Source organism: Elaeis guineensis, chromosome 1 (assembly GCF_000442705.2).
Source record: "Elaeis guineensis isolate ETL-2024a chromosome 1, EG11, whole genome shotgun sequence".
Lineage (NCBI taxonomy): Eukaryota > Viridiplantae > Streptophyta > Magnoliopsida > Arecales > Arecaceae > Elaeis > Elaeis guineensis.
In genome coordinates this window covers 91442741-91460070 of record NC_025993.2, presented here as the reverse complement: position 1 = coordinate 91460070, position 17330 = coordinate 91442741, and the positions used below count along the sequence as shown (strand labels likewise).

General features: G+C 37.8%; 1 protein-coding gene across 2 annotated transcripts; it reads left to right on the top strand.

Moving 5' to 3' along the window:
- The first annotated feature begins 4138 nt into the window (after window positions 1-4138).
- LOC105038159 (nucleoid-associated protein At2g24020, chloroplastic) lies at window positions 4139-16559 on the top strand. Of its 2 annotated transcripts, XR_003799766.2 has the most exons (8): window positions 4139-4334; window positions 5635-5777; window positions 10935-11035; window positions 11126-11165; window positions 13924-13995; window positions 14994-15050; window positions 15140-15427; window positions 15634-16559. XR_003799766.2 is itself a non-coding variant. In XM_010913871.3 (7 exons), exons 1-7 carry the CDS (start codon window positions 4253-4255, stop codon window positions 15212-15214), a joined length of 570 nt encoding a protein of 189 aa, XP_010912173.1. In that variant the 5' UTR covers window positions 4139-4252; the 3' UTR covers window positions 15215-15443. The 2 variants fall into 2 exon arrangements, 1 of the variants encoding a protein (XP_010912173.1); XM_010913871.3 differs by lacking the exon at window positions 15634-16559 and having other exon boundaries at window positions 15140-15443.
- The last annotated feature ends 771 nt before the right edge of the window (window positions 16560-17330 follow it).

Below are 17330 nucleotides of genomic sequence, written 5' to 3'. Positions count from 1 at the left end.
CATATGTCCTCCAGCTGACCGTCCCAATACCTCTGATCACACAGCTTGATCCATCCGACAGATATACAGTGCCCTCACTGTTCTCCAGGGAGTCAAACTGCTCCTCTCTGCAACATACATGATAGGGGCATACAGAATCTAATATCCACTGCTGAGAAGGAGTAGATACCTCATCAGATATCTCTAGGACATCTCCATTTGAATCGCTGCCGGCCGTCGCTACAGCAGCCACCGTCCGATTTTTAAGTTGAGGGCAATCTCTGGCTAGATGCCCCAACTCCTCACACCGATAACACCTGACTTTGCTCAAGTCCCTCCTGGACTTGGACCGCCCCTCGTTGCGATCTCCTGTCACTCTGTCTACCGCCTCCTGCTCCTCCAGAAGCCAGCAAAGCTGAGCTACCGTCACCTGAGCTCGAAGCTGGGTTCTCCCTCCTGAGAACCTCGTTCTGGAGTATCGCCGCGGTGACCTCATCCATCTTGATGGTGCTCTTCCCTACTAGAAGAGCAGTCATCAAGGACTCGTACGAAGGGGGAAGCGACGCCAGCAAAACCAGCACCCTGGTCTTCTCCTCAACGTTCTCGCCAACGCTGAGGAGGTCGGTGAGGATCTTCTGGAAGTAGCTCAGATGCTTCTGCACGCTCTGTCCCTCAGTCATCCGCAGTTGGTAGAACTGCCTCTAGAGGAAAAGTATGTTGGTGAGAGACTTCGCTATGTACAACTCCTCGAGCTTCGACCACAGTACCATCGGGGAAGTCTCGCTCAGCACATGGATCACCACCTCATCTGCCAAGTACATGCGGATGATACTCACCGCGTGCATCTGTAGCCGTTTCCAATCCCGCACCTCCATGGTGGTCGGCTTCTCATCGCACAAGAGAGCATCGATCAACCCCTGTTGGATGAGCACGTCCTTCACCCTTGCCTGCCACAAGGAGAAATTGCTCTTACCATCAAACTTGTTGATCTCCATCTTGATTGTTCCTGTCTTCTCCATCTTCAGTCTTGCTCACCACCGCTGCAATCTGCGTCCTTGTACCGCCTTGCTCTGATACCACTTGTTGGGTGGATGTTTGGCCAGGACACCACCTCCCAAGATCTTTTCAGTACCACGCGATGTAGTAGGAAGAAAGAAGAAACAAAACAAAAGGAAAAATAATCAAAATACGTGGATCAGCCACAAAAGGGCTCGCCTCCACGGGGCATGCAAACTTCACTATGAAAAAGAAATTTTACAAGAGGAGACCTCACTCTCAACCCTTGTACACCCAATTTTTTCTCACTAGAAGTTTTTCTCACAAAAGCTCTCTCTCTCTCTTGGAAGATCCTCTGAACCCCTGAGTGCCTGGCGACTGCTGTCCAGGAGCCCTGCTCCTTCTCTCACAACAATGCTTCTGCCTCTCTCTTCTCTGGGTTCTCGTACGGCTCGTACGGGTGCGAAAAACCGAACCACCCCTGGACCATTGGATCAAGATCGGGAGCCATCCACGCCCTCAGATCGCGTTTCGATCCACGAAATAGTACCGTGGACCGTGCGAAACGCGTGGGAAACACCCACGCGATCCACAGGCCCAGCCGTGGACCGCCCGGTCCACGGTGGATCGGGGCAAAGGGCCAGCAGGCCGCTAGGCCTGGGTCAGCCTGCTCCTGCGCGCGGGCCTGCGCGCGCCCTGCTGGGCCGCGCGCCAGGCTGGGCCGCACGCCCGCCTGGGCCGTTGCCACCCGCCGCCGGCCGCCGGTGGTCCTCCGTCGCCTCGAATCTCGTGCCGACTTCAAAAGCTCGTATCTCATCCATCCGAGCTCCGTTTCAGGTGATCTTGATCTCGTTGGACTCCGTTTTTCGCCGTGAACCTCGCTGTGGGCTCAATATGGGCTGAATCTCGAGGCGTCAAATCCTAACATGCAATGCCTCCTCCTCCGCCTCTCGACCTCTCTTCTCCTCCATGTCTCGAGGTGCCGAGCCCGAATGGGTTGAAGTACAAATCCCAACTTGTACTCGTTCTAGGGAGAAATTATTGCATGCACCAGGTGCAAGTGGAAAAAAAAAAAGATGGTGTTGAGGATGATCGGGCGGTGATGAACGAGGAGGTGGAGGAATTTTTCACGATCTTTTGCCGGATGCGCGATTTCTCGCCGTGCTTGGCCATCGACAATGATGGCGGCAGGGCCGGCCGGCCTAGAGAGGTGGTAGATGCATGCGGGTCACCATGCGATGGAGTCCGACTTTCGTGCGGAAGGCTTCATGGGGCCCAGTGTCGGCAACGATGACAGTTAGAAGGGTCGCTCAGAGGCAGAGTAGGAGGCGGTGGTGGTGGAGAGGGTGATGGAGAAGATGATACCGCGATGCCTCCATCTCAATGCGGAGCTGGAGCCAGAAGATCATGTGGTCTCGAGCTCATACAGTGAGTCTGCTACCTCGCGCTATGCACGTGCGCCCACCTAACGATCTGGTAGCTCCAAGACCCAAATTCCAAGTGGAGCTGTTTTCTTCCATGCCATCTATTTATTTGTTGCAAAAAAATAGCAGGAGATCAAATGACATAAAAGCGTGTGAATCAGTATTAAGCCATACACCAAAAAAGCAAATCAATTCGATGATGTAATCTGTAAGTTCATATTATATAGTTTCTATATATGTTTTGGTAATGTAACTTATGCGCCAAATTTTCTCATGCATGCTTGCATGTTACTCTGATCGAATCCCATTGTAAATTATGTTCTCCTACAAGATTCTGTGCTTGCACAGTTGGTCAAAAGATTCAGATTGATATTTGAAGAAGCGTGAGGCTCTACTGTGACTATAATTGAGAAGACCACTATTTGCAGCAGAGTAAGACATCAACTAGATGGTCCTCTTATATCAAGAAATATGATGTTATGGAACTCCTTGAGAGACAAGGTTACATCATAATCCATATTATGCACAAAATATATATTTTAAATTATTTTAATTATTTTTAAAATGTATGTAGAAAAAATCAATGAAAATAAAGGAAAGATAGAAAATAATTAAGGATATGACCTTTCCCCACATAGATGCTTATTTTTTTCTGCTTCTTTTTCTTTTCATTTCATTATCTTTTTGAGAGATCTGTGAAAAAGAAGAGCACTTGAGAGAGATTAGAGAGGTTTCGTAGATTCGCATCTCGCATGTTATTTACCGTGGGATTTGTACGATTCATTTGCACCTGATGCATGCAATACGGAGGTCTTCCTGAAGGTCCAGAGTGTTTTCATTATTTTTTTCGGTAAAGATTACGAAACATAATTCTGTCGTTTTGTGATTCTTTTAGGAGAGGAATGAGAAAGAGATAATATATACTTTCGATCCTTGATTTACGGGATGATGAAATTAATATTGATCGAGGATTGTTGAAAAAATTTAAAACTTTTGATGTCAAATAGTTTTTAACCCTTCAATCTTTTGTTTCTTTCTACTCAAACAATTTTTTTTTTGCATGTTTGATTATATTTTTTATAACTTTTTGATGATTTTAAACGAATTTATCATGGCATAGTAATAGTTGATTATGAATTTCTCATAAACTTTGCAACTACTTATGATAAATAGTGAATAGCTTAACTCACTACAAATATCTATTTCCTAACTTCAATTACATCCATCCATCTACTGCCCAGTAAGTATAGGATGCTTAGCTCTCTTAGGATTGTCTAGTTCTCACAGAGTGTTGAAGATAAGGAGATTTAAATGTGCTGCAAATTTTGAATCAGATAAAAAGATATATGTGTCTAAGTTTATATTTTGATTTAAAATATTTGATATCATCTATGATGTCTTTTATATTATCTTAAAATTTTAATTTATAAAAATATTATTTAAAAAATAATTATATACCATGCATCGTATGGTGGGGTCCTAAGCTAGTTGCTATATAAATATAAGGAGAGGCCTTCAAGACTGCTATAAAAATTTTTAACAGCCATTATCTCTAATGCGGCTAATGTGTTTTATAGGCAATTATTATCATTTTTTTTTTTGACAAAAAGCAAGGGGGAGGAAGATAAAAAAAAAAAAAAAAAAAAAAAAAATCTAGGCTGGTTCGATAATTTGACCGGACCGGACCCGCTCTGGTTTACAAAATAACCCTGGTCTACAGACGTCGCATGGATAGGCTACAGAGGGTACTCGACACCCGGAGCTAATATCTATCCTCAGAGGATCACTTCTTCCATGCTTCCCCTCTCTCTTCCTCTCTCCTTTTCTTCTCTCTAAGCTTTTTGCTCTCTCCAATGGTGTCTACGAGCGCTTTAGTCGGCAACTTACTGATACCCACGGACGGGATTGCCTCCGCCTTCCCTTCCTCTCCCTTGTGTGAGTATTTTGCTCGACCTCACCACAGCCGTTTAGGGTTTTTCTCCTCGGGACTCGATTTCTTCGATTGGTTCTTACGTCGAAACTTAATTTATGTATTGATTTGAATTGGTGGCTTGATTCTTCATTCACTTGGTTTTGTAACTTTTCTCTCTTTTCTTTTGCAAATAATTGAAGAACATAAGCTTATCTAGGACAAAATTCGTTGATGCTTTTAGAGAAAATAGGTTTCAGAGGCACTCCTGAACAAGCTGGTGTTGTTTTCTGGCAGTTATGCATGTTCCGGATTCCTGATATGATAAAAAGATGTGATCTTTGGTTGCAAGCTATGCTTTTCTTTTCCTCTTTTCCCTGTTAGAGGCTTGGTTTTGTTTGCATCTCTGCTTTCTGAGTGATCATTATGTTAGGAAGTGTGACATCCACCTGAGCTCATTGCGATGTCCATGAACTGTTATTTGGTTAGCTTGAATTACCAGTTTGAGGTAGACTTTCGAGCTATGCATCTGTCCTTAACTAGAGGGTGAAAAAGTTTAGAATTTGAAGTTTGAATACATGTTATTTATTAGAAGAAAACATGGATAAGGTGATTAGGGTGAATCATTTAACATTTATAGCTGGAATGACTTCTTGTTTCATTATTTTAATTATGACGTATGAAAGAATTATCAATTTTGTTAGTAAAGCAGGGTCAGACTTTAATGATAGCTATTTTTCCATGCTTCTAGATGTTCATGAATCACGAGTAGGTTTGCGAAGCCTGGTTATTGCTTGTCAGCTTTGCCTAGTTGTTGACTATAAGATTGTTTCTTTATGCTTCCAATGATCCTAATGGAAAAATTTTAGGCTTATGTAGTTATCCAGTAGATGTTCAGCACTGTTTTGATGGTCTAAGGTAAGATTACAATTGCAATCCAGTAACAATATGCATCATGTTGATGTTTCTTGCATTTTCGTGCATCATTTCAAAAACCACAGATGCATGCATATATTGTAAAGCTGTATACGTCTTTGCTTATACATGCGTGTCTTGTAAGGGAACATGCGCCTTATACATGCATATACCAAATCCTGGAATTTTTCATAGATATTTGGATTAACTACTAAATATAAGTATAGGCTCATGTGATATGTCATTCTTTAATGGTATGTATGGTTTATTATATGATCTTCATGGTGCCTGATTTTTCTGAAAATTAACAACTACTGTTGTATTGTTTTTAGTGGCAATGCATAAACATGCCAGCTTTATGTTCTTCTTTCGAAAGTTTTAAATTTCAGCTATGACCGTGCTCCATTTTAGGTCATAAACTTGATGCAAATGGTGTTCCAATTTTGTCATGGCCCATTAGCAAACGAACACACACATTGAAGTCTCTTCGTGTATATGGTTTATTTGGAGGAAAGAAGGAGAAGAGTGAGAATAGTGATGATCCTCCATCAAAGGTGAGGAAGCAAACCATTTGTTGCCCCATTCATATTTGAATTTTATGATGCTCTTCATAGCATGCTAGCTTTACTAATAGGATTGAATTTGACCATAGACAATGAAACTTCTAATCCCTTATTGATCCAATAAATAACAAATGAATGTTGAAACATTCATATGCACTCTTCTAGACATGTATAGCTTAAATATTTGTTTTAGTACTCATATGTTCTTCCTGTTATTTATTGATGTCATTGCAATATATGGGGATAAGCTGGATGATGGTTTTGAGAGAAATCCTATGCCTATGACTTGGAATGTAGAAAAAGACAAGAAAACCCATGGAAGGATGTAAACACCATCAAATCACAATAGAAAAGAACTTAAAATAAAAAAAAACCCTCTGCGTCTATCAAAAATGCACTCTGGTCTGTTTTTTTAATAACCTGATCATTCCTTTCTTATAGATGGTCCACCATACACAAGATAGAAAGAAACAGTGTACCCTTCTATTTCGCCATTGTAAACCTGATCCTTTGTTTGAGTAACCCTTGGTGCCTTCTTTTGGTTTATCTATTGAAAGTTGATAAGTAATTCACACATTTCCCACAAGGAAGTCAGAAAAATTACAGAAAAAAATTTGGTTGTGTTGGGAGTGTTACCTTCAAACACTGATCTAGGAGATCAGGGTCATGTAGACGACAAGTATTTAAAGACTTACAGCTTTTACAGGATATTCTTTTTCTTATATGCTATTCACCATATTTATTATGTTCGATAATTACTTTATACAGGTTACCAAAGTGTCTTTATTTCAATGTATTGGTAGTAGAAACTCAAGATTATGGATAAGAATCAGATACAAAGGCTATTGAGTGGATCTGTATTCTGGTTCTGTGAAGAATTTTCATGCACATTGCATAAACATAATAAGATTAATGTCAAGACAAACAAATGGTAAAAATACAAATAAAAAGTTTGTGAGTGGATCAGATTTATTAAATTAAACTCTTGTTTTATGTATCGTATCCATTCACAAGAATCATACTTAAGGTCTCTTACTCGCTATGATGGAGAAATTTGAGAGCAACTTCATTCCCATAATGAGATAGGTCACTGTATCATTTGCATCATAGTGGTCAAGGTGTGCAGCATTATTTTTTTAATCAAGGATGCTTTGATCATAAAGTGATACCTCATCTTGGTTGTTAAATAAATCATACATATTTCCCCCAGAATATATTAAAGGTTGCACCCCAAGATGTCCATCCAATTTGGCATGATACACTTCAGAAAGCATGTCATATTCACAATTTTACAAGTTTAGATTGATATAATCAAGTGAGCTTAGTGTGTCTTGATTCTAGCCTGACTTTAGAATGTAATATAAACTTATTATATCTTCTTTAGAAATGAGTAGTTGACATGGAAAGATGGCCCCATCATGATTTGACAATTTGCAGTGGCTAGCATTATGAAGTGTCCAGATGTCCAACATGTTTGGGATGCCAACTAATCCATCATTTGATATGTTTAGTAATACTTGATGTATCAAGCTAACAATGGACATATCAAACATTATATCCTTTGAAACTGTTCACCATGCCCTATGATAGATCAGGCTAAATGTTTCCTTCCATATATTCTTATGAACAACTTCCATCTACTCACATCCCCAGAGAAGTCAACACACTTTTGCCATATCAAAATGCATTGCCTTCTATTTTTATGGAAGTTTCAACATTTAAGTTTTGAAGTTTATGGAAGTATGTGTTCTATTGATACCTTAAAAATCTCAATCACCTAATACCTGTCAAATACAGTTTAGAGGGTCTTATAGTCAATTTTCTTAATGGGAGAAGCTTGATTGTGGTGAAACTTTCAACATAAGTTGTAAGGATTGACAGATGGAGCTCTAACCATGTTAGTCAATTTGAAAAAAATGCTTAACATGGAGGCTTAATGCTTAAAATGGAGGCTAATGCTTTTAGCAACTGAGGATATACTCAGAATTTGCCTTCAAGTTTTAGTTCTCAGATTTAAGATTGTGTAATGGTTTGCTGGCTTCATATAGTTAAAGCGGTCTGCCTTGTTCATGTCAAATTGAAGCAATGTATGACATCTTCTACAATTAGCTGCACCATGATGACATCAGTGGGGCACCAAAAGAACTTCAACTTTCGTTGCTTTCTTGGTATGAGGTTGTGCATGTTTCTACTGTGTTAGTTGATGTCAGTACAATCTGATTTAGGAGGCACTTGATCCTAAGAAAGAATGCAAATGACACTTCAGGCAAAAGAGTGGAAGAAGCTACTCAAGTTGATGATGAAGAGACGTTTCTAAATAAAAGGAGTATTTGTAACATTTGAAGAGTAGGTCCTCTGGAGAAAAGAAGAGAGGCATCACAATAGATGTAGGATCATCCTCCAATCTTAGTTCAAGTTGGTGGCGGCATCTCAACGAACATCACTCGAGCTTGACCAAAAGCTCAGTTAGACAACAAGAAAAACCTTAGTTTGGCTTGTTTGTGTAATCATGAAAATGTCATGGTGATTGAACAATGTTTTGCACATTCTTTACCAGATGTGGTGCAGTATCCAAGTCTTATTGTATTTGGAGCCTATGTTAGTCATATGTCCTATAGGTTGACCGCTATTGTATGACCGAGTTGAAACTCATGATACAATGGTCTCGACAAAGTCATACTACATAAGGGACAAAAGGTTACCTGGACCTAAGTGCTACATTTCAATATGGGATATCAGTATTTAATTTAGCTTTTTAGGTGAGTATAATTCCTTCTTGATTGTAATGTGCCCATAATATGATATAAAGATATCAAATGGAGGATCACCATCCAAGAATATAATAACAGGTCCACATTCTACAAGATCCATATATTGAACAATTATCAAATCAATTAAATTTTATGACATTATAAGTACATGTTTAAGGATTTTGTTGCCTTAATATATGGATATTTATGGTAAGATTGCAAAACTTGGTTTGGATATCTGTGGAACCAAACAAGTTTTAATTTTGGTAGCTTTTGATCCAGCTGTGCCAATAATAATAAAAAAAATAAAGTAAAATAAAGGGAAAATATTACAAAAAGCCAAAATAAAGAAGATTAGACTTCACTTTAGGAAATATTATGTTTATAGACTTTTGGGTTCAAAATCTTTGTGCTAAACCAACAAAAGTTTTTTTTCTTTTGGAAAATAAAAAGTTCAGAACAAAAATACAGCTCGTTTTTTGATCTCTAACTCTACACATGACAATCTACATGCAGACAAGATCTGATCTCTGGGATGGTCATACTAGCTTTCATTTCCACGCAATTGCTTCTAACACATTATCAGAATAACTCTAAAATTTCTTAAATCTCAGAAAATCTGAGCTTAATCATGACAAAATGCTCTCTAGAACTCAAGAAAATGGAGAAATGATGAAATTAGCTAATTTCTCCATACATATAATATATTTAGGCACATAAGCTAGTTTTAATCATAAATCCAAATCCACCTTGATTTTGAATCAGTTTTGACTGTGATTAAAATGCGTTGAGAATTCAGTTGAAATATAAAATGACGTTTTAAGGAGTGATGTCATTTGTAATGATGTTAGTTACTTTAATTATTTGTTTAGTTCGGTGATTTGCAGAAGCTTCTTCATGCATTTCTTCTTTGCTCTCTGATTATTTTGTTTCTGCTTCTTGTTTTAAGTGGGCAATGGTTCTAGAATTTTTAGAATTTAAGACTGGAAGATAGGGGAAAAAACAGCCTAAAAGCACATTTGTTATACAGTTATTGGAAATAGTCACTGGCAGGCATATCTATAAATACTTGCTTTGGCTCTTGTCGAGAAAGGACTGACACTTGGGTAAGTTGGCACGAGGAAAACATCACTATTTTGTGAGCAAAAATTCTAGAAAAAGAGGGTAGAAAATCTTGAATTTTCTTTCAGTCTTCAAGCCTATACATCTTTATATTCGCATTTGAATCTTGTGTATATATTACTTGTTTCATAAATAAATATTGTTCTTATCCATTACTTGCTTTTCCAAATTCTTATAGTTTTGGTCTTTACCTTAGTTCAATTGAATTTTATATGTCACGGTGTGCCCTCCGATTACATGTTTCAAGTCAAGGTGCTGTACAAATTGAGTAGACTTGGAACTACTCTACTTGCTCTCCCATTCAGTGAGACAGAGATGGATATCTACATGGCCTTGAATAGTGGCTAGCTTTCTAAAATTATATATGCTCAGATCTCAATGTTTCAATATATTCACTTCACTGGACTTGGACCCTATTCCAGATGGCATACTTGTTATTGCTTGTGCTCATGAATTTTGAATTTTAAAACATCATGTGGTTGAGAGAAGTGAGTATATAAGAGTAAATGGGGAGTTGCACCAATTAATGATAGTATTCAGGAGTTGAGCTGAGATGGAACAAGCTGATGTGACCAAGGTCTAAGGGGTACTAGGTAAATGAGAGTCTTGGACCTGTCTTGAAAGGGTTGGAAATATGTGGGGAATCCCAAAACACACAAGTGAACAAGAAAAAGGCTGTGTTAGTAAATTCAGCCCTTGGTAGGGATTGATTAAAAAAAAAAAAATCATAAACTGGACCCTAAGTGGTTGGGATAATTGGACCTGAATTTTTGCCAAGCAGCATTTGATGACCCTTAATTTTACAATTGAAAAACTTATCCCTTGAGATACTAGTCAAATCACATTTGTAACTATTGAGATATTTGATCAAGATAAAGAACGATCTTGAACCATCTTTCCTCAATACATACTAGATATCCCAAGAATTTATTCCTATTTTCTGTAATCCTCTTGGCCTTTTTCTGTTGATATGATTGATTGCTGTCTCATGCTAATTTTTGGATGTGACTGACACTTGTACTTTTGAAGATGATCTGAAGATATAGCTTGTCGGGTTCTTACTAAGAGGAGAAAATCCTACCTTATAGTAGCACTTTGGCAGCACCATATTCTCTACTGTTGTCCTGATGTTTGTCAAATGTATTTTTAACTTAAGCATCCATACTCTAAATTTGCACCTATCCCTTGATAATATGGATACCATCATTTTCTATGGCCAAAGTCTTTCTTTTCTAAAGTTAACCTAACTCTATTCATCTCCTTTTATGTGCTTTAGCCGGGGATGTTTGGAAACATGCAAAATCTGTATGAGAATATTAGGAAGGCTCAGACGGTGGTCCAAGTTGAGGCTGTCCGTCTGCAAAAGGAGCTTGCAGCGTATGCATTAGTCATTAGATTCTGAATAATGTTTTTTCCTTATTTTCATGAGAAAATGTGGCCTCACTTTCATCCCTGTTTGTCTCGCAGAGCAGAGTTTGATGGTTACTGTGAAGGTGAGTTGATCAAGGTATGTCTGTCCACACGTGTTGTTTATCTTGATCATGACTGAAAACTGAACCATGTTAACCTCATAAAATGGGTAAATTGCAGTACATATTGGTCTCAATATATTGTTTGATGCACACTGCCAAGTTATCTTTTAAATTGTTTACAACATTACACCCTCAGGAATTCTTTATCTTTGACTATGTGTTAAATATAATTAGTCTGCAAAAGATACACGATAAGCTTTTATATTACAGGATTTTGGTGTCCAGGTGTCTTGAGTGTCCAACATGCCAAATTCCTGACAAACCTGAATGAAGACACACTGTAAAAATGAATTATTAATTAAAATTCACAAAAGTATGCACTTGTATGTATGTATATGTAAAATGTCTTTAACTAAATTGGCTGGTCAATGATAATCTTGTTTGTTGGGAAAAAAAGAGAATGTATGTCACTTGATGTTAAAAAAAAGGTGTTGGCTGTGTGTCACTTCAATACGTGACAGCTTAAATACTAGCACTGGTAAAGGTGTCATTTTCAAAATTCTATGTCAAGTTTCGACGCTACATATGCATAATTAACCCTTTTGCCTTGCCTAGAGGTACTTTACCATGCTATCAAACCGTAGAACGTCTACAGTTTATAGATCTGAAAAAAATGAAGTGTATGATTCACTTTCAGAATTTAAGAAGGAAAAATTTGCTATTTTATGTTGTAAGATGTTTATGCTGTGCTTTTAATTGATCTCTCACATCAATAATGACTTGTAATTTTTAGTTAAATTAATGGGTTTTTTTGCATACATACCCTTCTAAACCTTAGAATTTGCATGAGTATCCTTCCAAAATTGATATTTGCACATACATCCTCATAAAAAACTTATTTTACATGTATACCCTTTTATTTTATTTTATTTATTTATTTATTTATTTTGCATATGTACCCATGCCATCTAACCTGTTAAGAAATTAATAGTTTTAAAATTGAGATGATTGAAATATCTTTAATGGGTATATATGCAAAAAAAAATATTTATAAGGATATATATATGTAAATAGCAATTTTACAGATATTCATGTAATTTCATATATTTAGGAGGGTATGCATGCAAAAAAAAAATCCTTCGGTTTTTTATGTGAATATCCTCTTAAATATTGGTTTTTGCATGAACACCCTTTCAAAATTGATATTTGCATGTGTACTCTCACAAATATTATTTTTACATGAATATCTTTGACACAACAGTTAGCTGTTGTCATTAGTGAAAATCACATTTATTTAAATTAAAAATTAATTAAAATTATAAAATTATTTTCATATTTATTTAAATTAAAAATTAATTAAAATTGTAAAATTAATTTTTTACTTCAAAAGCGAGTAATATGTTAATGGTCTCACTAGAAACTTATCTGACCAATTGAACTTTCCATCTTCCTAATAATAAAATTTTTTGTTATTTAATCATTGAATTGATCTTTTTTTGACCAATATTTTCGTAGAAAATATTGATGAGCAAGCACTAGATGAGTCTGAGTGTTAAAATAAGTTGAAATAGATAAAAATAGATTTTTTTTTTGCGTGTATATCCTCTTAAATATGTTAAATTGTATGAATATTATCGCAAAGTTGCTATTTGCATGTTTACCCTTATAAATATTTCTTTTTGTGTATCTATCCATTAAGAGTATTTCAATCATTTAAATTTTATACTGCCAATTTCTTAACGGGGTTAGATGACATCCGTATATTTGTCAAAAAAAAAAAAAAGGGGGCACATATGCAAAACAAGTGTTTTATCAGGGTATACATACAAATATCAATTTTAGGAAGGTATTCATATAAATTCTAATATTTGGAAGGGTATGTACACAAAAAACCCTAAGTTAATTTATAGGTCATGCTTGGCATCTCAATGATACATTGTACTAGTGGCCTATTATTTTATAAACCTTTCTTAACTTCAACCTTCTGTTCGCAATTATTTTGGTCCACAATTTTTTATGATCTTTATTCTTTCAGTATGCTGTCTCTTTTAATCAGTTTCGATGGCTTTTTAAGCCTCCTTTGCACACTCGAAGTTCCCATTTCTCTGCAGATATTTGTAGTAAATGATAAATCAACAATGTGTTTATGAATAACACATAATTAAGTATACACCATCAAATGTTACTGCCACTCATGAAACATCTGTTTCACTGTATTTTTGCTATCATATACCTTCTGGCATTTACATGCTTATAAGGTTATTGCATTGGCGGCATTTACATGCATATAAGATACTAACCTTTAGTGCAAATGTGTGTGCGCACATATTTGAAGCTAGCCCAGCTCCAATCCCAGGTCTCTTTGAGAATCTACATCATATCTCTGTTAAAATAACTGCCATTGCCTGTGTTGATGAACACACTTATAATTATAGTTTATATGTAACACCTTATAGTTACTTGTAGGTTGTATCACACTTTATGGTTACTTACGGTTTATATCAAGGTTATATAGCACCTGTACTTAAATCACGGATATTACCAATGGACAACCTAGCACTGGTACCTCTGAAATTGTTGACAGTGACTTTTATTATCATATTTATAAAGCCAAACAACTGCAATAGAATGTAATCATGTTAGCATTTGTATCATGGAGTTTGGGTCCTTTTTTTTAGTGTCCGTTATCATTTCATGCTGTGCAGCTGCAATTAGCAATGGTGCATCCTCATATTAGTGTGAAAAAAGTTATCTATAGGTTCTCCATTTAATTTCAGTTGATCATTTTATCAGGTAACACTTTCTGGAAACCAGCAACCTGTACGCACTGAAATAACAGAGGCTGCGATGGAGTTGGGGCCTGAAGTAAGTGCTGATTTTGCACCATTTTCCAGTGGCTGTCTCTGTAAATTTTGATAATATTAGAAATACTTGCATGTATTGAAATAGATGAACTCAGCTTCAATTTTTACCTTGCATCGTGATGGTATTTTAGAGAAATCTTAATTGGTGGTGTACCATGATATCAGCCACTTGGCTATGGAATGATCTGATTGTAAATTTTTGGTATGTTACTGCTTGCTAATTTGCTTATCACAGTGCCTACACTACTCTCAGGAAATGACCATCTTATCAGACATATGGTCACCAAATTTCTATTATATCATTTTTATCCAGTAGCATGTGAACTACTACGAGAAATATTAAGGAAATGGTTGACAGCCGGTAGGAAGAATGTGCTCGGCTGGGCCTTCTTGATTTTATACTTCATGTTCCATGAGTCACTCCATTTGTGATGGGAGAAGATTTGGAAGATGACATTGAATCATTTCTCTGGTACAGGAATACAGTTTCTGTGATATGGTGCTAGTGGTTTAGAGCCATTTACCCGTCCACTTTTTCCTCATATTTCTTTGCCGCCGCCTGCCTGCCGGTGAGCTGGTGGCAGCAGCGGCCTGAGGAAAAGGCAGATGGTGGATTGTGCATTTTAAATGCGCCACCATTTGTAAAGTAGCATCATCCTTGTATATGGTCAGCTTTCTTTTCTCAACATTTATGCCTTGAAATCCAGGCCTTTATTTGTCAGGCCTCCTTTTATTTTTTTTAACCAATGTTGTATCATTGATGAAATGAACATAACAATTATGTCAGTATATATCTAATCTAATTTCAAGATGGAGGTAAGCGATACATCATCATTGTTTCATCCAGGAATGAATTGACACCTATGTGAAAGATATGATCCTTCAAGATTTTTTATGTTGTTATATGAGTATTCAGTTGAAAATTTTTCTTGGATATTTCTTCTATCTGTGTAATTTAATAAGAACCTGAAATCCTCATCCTTTATATTATCTTTGCAGAAGCTCTCTTTGTTGGTAACCGAGGCATACAAGGATGCACACCAAAAAAGTGTCGAGGTAAGACTTGTATCCTTGTAATCCAAGATCCCATGTTTGAGTTTGTGAAGTATATTAAGCTAAACAATTGCATAAAAAATTCCTTCTAGGCCATGAAAGAGAGAATGAGCAATCTCGCCCAAAGCTTAGGAATGCCACCAGGCCTCAGCGAAGGGCCCAAATGATGAGAGGCAGTGTTATTTCACCGAGACTTCTAATGCTCATCAATTTTGCATACTAGCTAAGATTAAGCGGTCAGATGAATCATGGCTACGCATCTTCTAATCTCACACAGCTTGATTAGCTACATAAATACTTGTGCTCATTGTCACGATTGTTGTATCAAAGAGAATAACTCGCAGAGCCCTTTATTTTTTTCAATGATTTATCATAATTAGGTGGGTTTTTCTTGCATATATCTTCCAATATTTGCCAATATTGCATATAACTCCTTCCCTTGTGCCCATTTGCAAATTGATCCCTATAAAGTTATACTTTATAATTGTCTGCAATATGTTGCCAGGCTAACTCAGCCTTTTTTTTTCCTTCATATTTGATGACAAAATTATCCTGCGCCCCTATGGATGATGCTGGAGGACTGAAGGCTAGGTTTGGACTATACTGCAGGCAATGAGATGGTGCCTGGGCTAGTTGAGGATGTGGAGCATCGCGAAGTTGCCGTTGGGCATGTGGCTGTAGACCAACAGTCGAAAATGTGGCAGTGGGCAGGTGCAGCAACTCCTTGACACCATGAGGTTCTGATGCATTGGCCTTTCCCAGTGACTTCGCCTCCTAGAATGCCTCTTCCATCATGATTGCCTCATAGGTGGACGTTGTCCACATTCTAACGAGACTCGTGGGAGAGATTGTTTTGGCCGAGATCGAGCTTCACGGTATTGGAGAAAGTGAGGACACATTCGTCGGAATGGGGAAAGACAATTCATTGGAGCTGAGCTGGAGGATGGAGACATTGGAGCAGCTAGCGAGCTGCGTCAAGATTTCACTATAGATGTGATTGCCGAGGGAGAGGACTTGAAGGGATCAAATGTAGCCGTAGGTCGAGGGGGTCATGCTAGAGGAGCTGGCAGTCTGGTTCAGATGCCGCAAGCTCGAAAGGCTGCCGGAACCCTAAGGGACTCAGTTGAAGTTCTTAGTGATAAAGATCACCTGAAGGTCTGGCAGCCAGAAGATCGCTAGAAGGTTCTTCTACCTGCTGAGATCCAATGCCTTCAAGTTCGAGAATGCTGCTGGAGGGTCTGTTCTTGCTCAAATTTGGACTCTAAAGCCCCACAAGATTCTTGATGCTGGATAGAATCTCAATAGAGATTCTATTCTTGGTGGGGTTTGAGAAGCTCATATTGCTCCTTCGGCATGTTGCCAGAGAGGTTCGTGCCAAGGTGTCATGGGGTGAGTGTTTTTTTTTTTTTGGGTGTATGCGAGTGGTCGCACCACTTTAATGTGAGTACAATTTAAAAAGTCAAAAAATAAAACACCCTGCGTGGTCCGTGGGCAGATCTTGTCCTTGCATAAGGTCTAGTTTCTGATATGCTTGGCAATGTATGATGTTATCCAATTTGTCATATTATTCACCTCTCGAAATAATACCGAATAGACACCATGATGGAATCATAAAAGGAATCTCAGATGTCATGGAGGAGCGTATGGACCTTTAATTGTTTTATCTTTTATCGAATCTATTTGGTAATTATGGCAAAATTATTCTGTATAAAAATACTTTTCGCTCGCAGCTCATCTGGTGCAAATGATGCTCATCCAAGCAGTTTGAAGTTTAGCTTTGGAGATGAAAGTTTCAAGATGTGACCCCTCTACCGTTAGCAATCTAGCATTTGGACTGTGGATGATATTATAACCAGTACCATCTCTGCCATCTCTAATGCTATCATCAAAGTTAACCTTGACAAATTCCGAAGAAGGGGGCTCTCAAGAAATAAAAAGAATCATCTGGGTCGCTATAAGAGCAGCATGGGAGTCCTAGAATTTGGGGTGTTAAGATATAGGCTAATAGCGTCGAATGTACTTTGCAGCTAAGTAAAAAACTGTTTCTAGCATCTAATGCGTAGGCACAATTTTGACTTCGAAGATCAAGATGTTTCTGGAAAGCTAGATTTGATGGCAATATACACCATCTTGGTTCTCTAGGAACATGTTGACACTACGGTCATACTAAGACAGATTGCATCAAAGAAGGGGTCCAGTCAAGCGCCGCTGCTGGCCCTCTAAGACTGATCATCCACCATCCTCCAAATTAACCTCGTCTTAGATAACGAAGAGGACATGCTT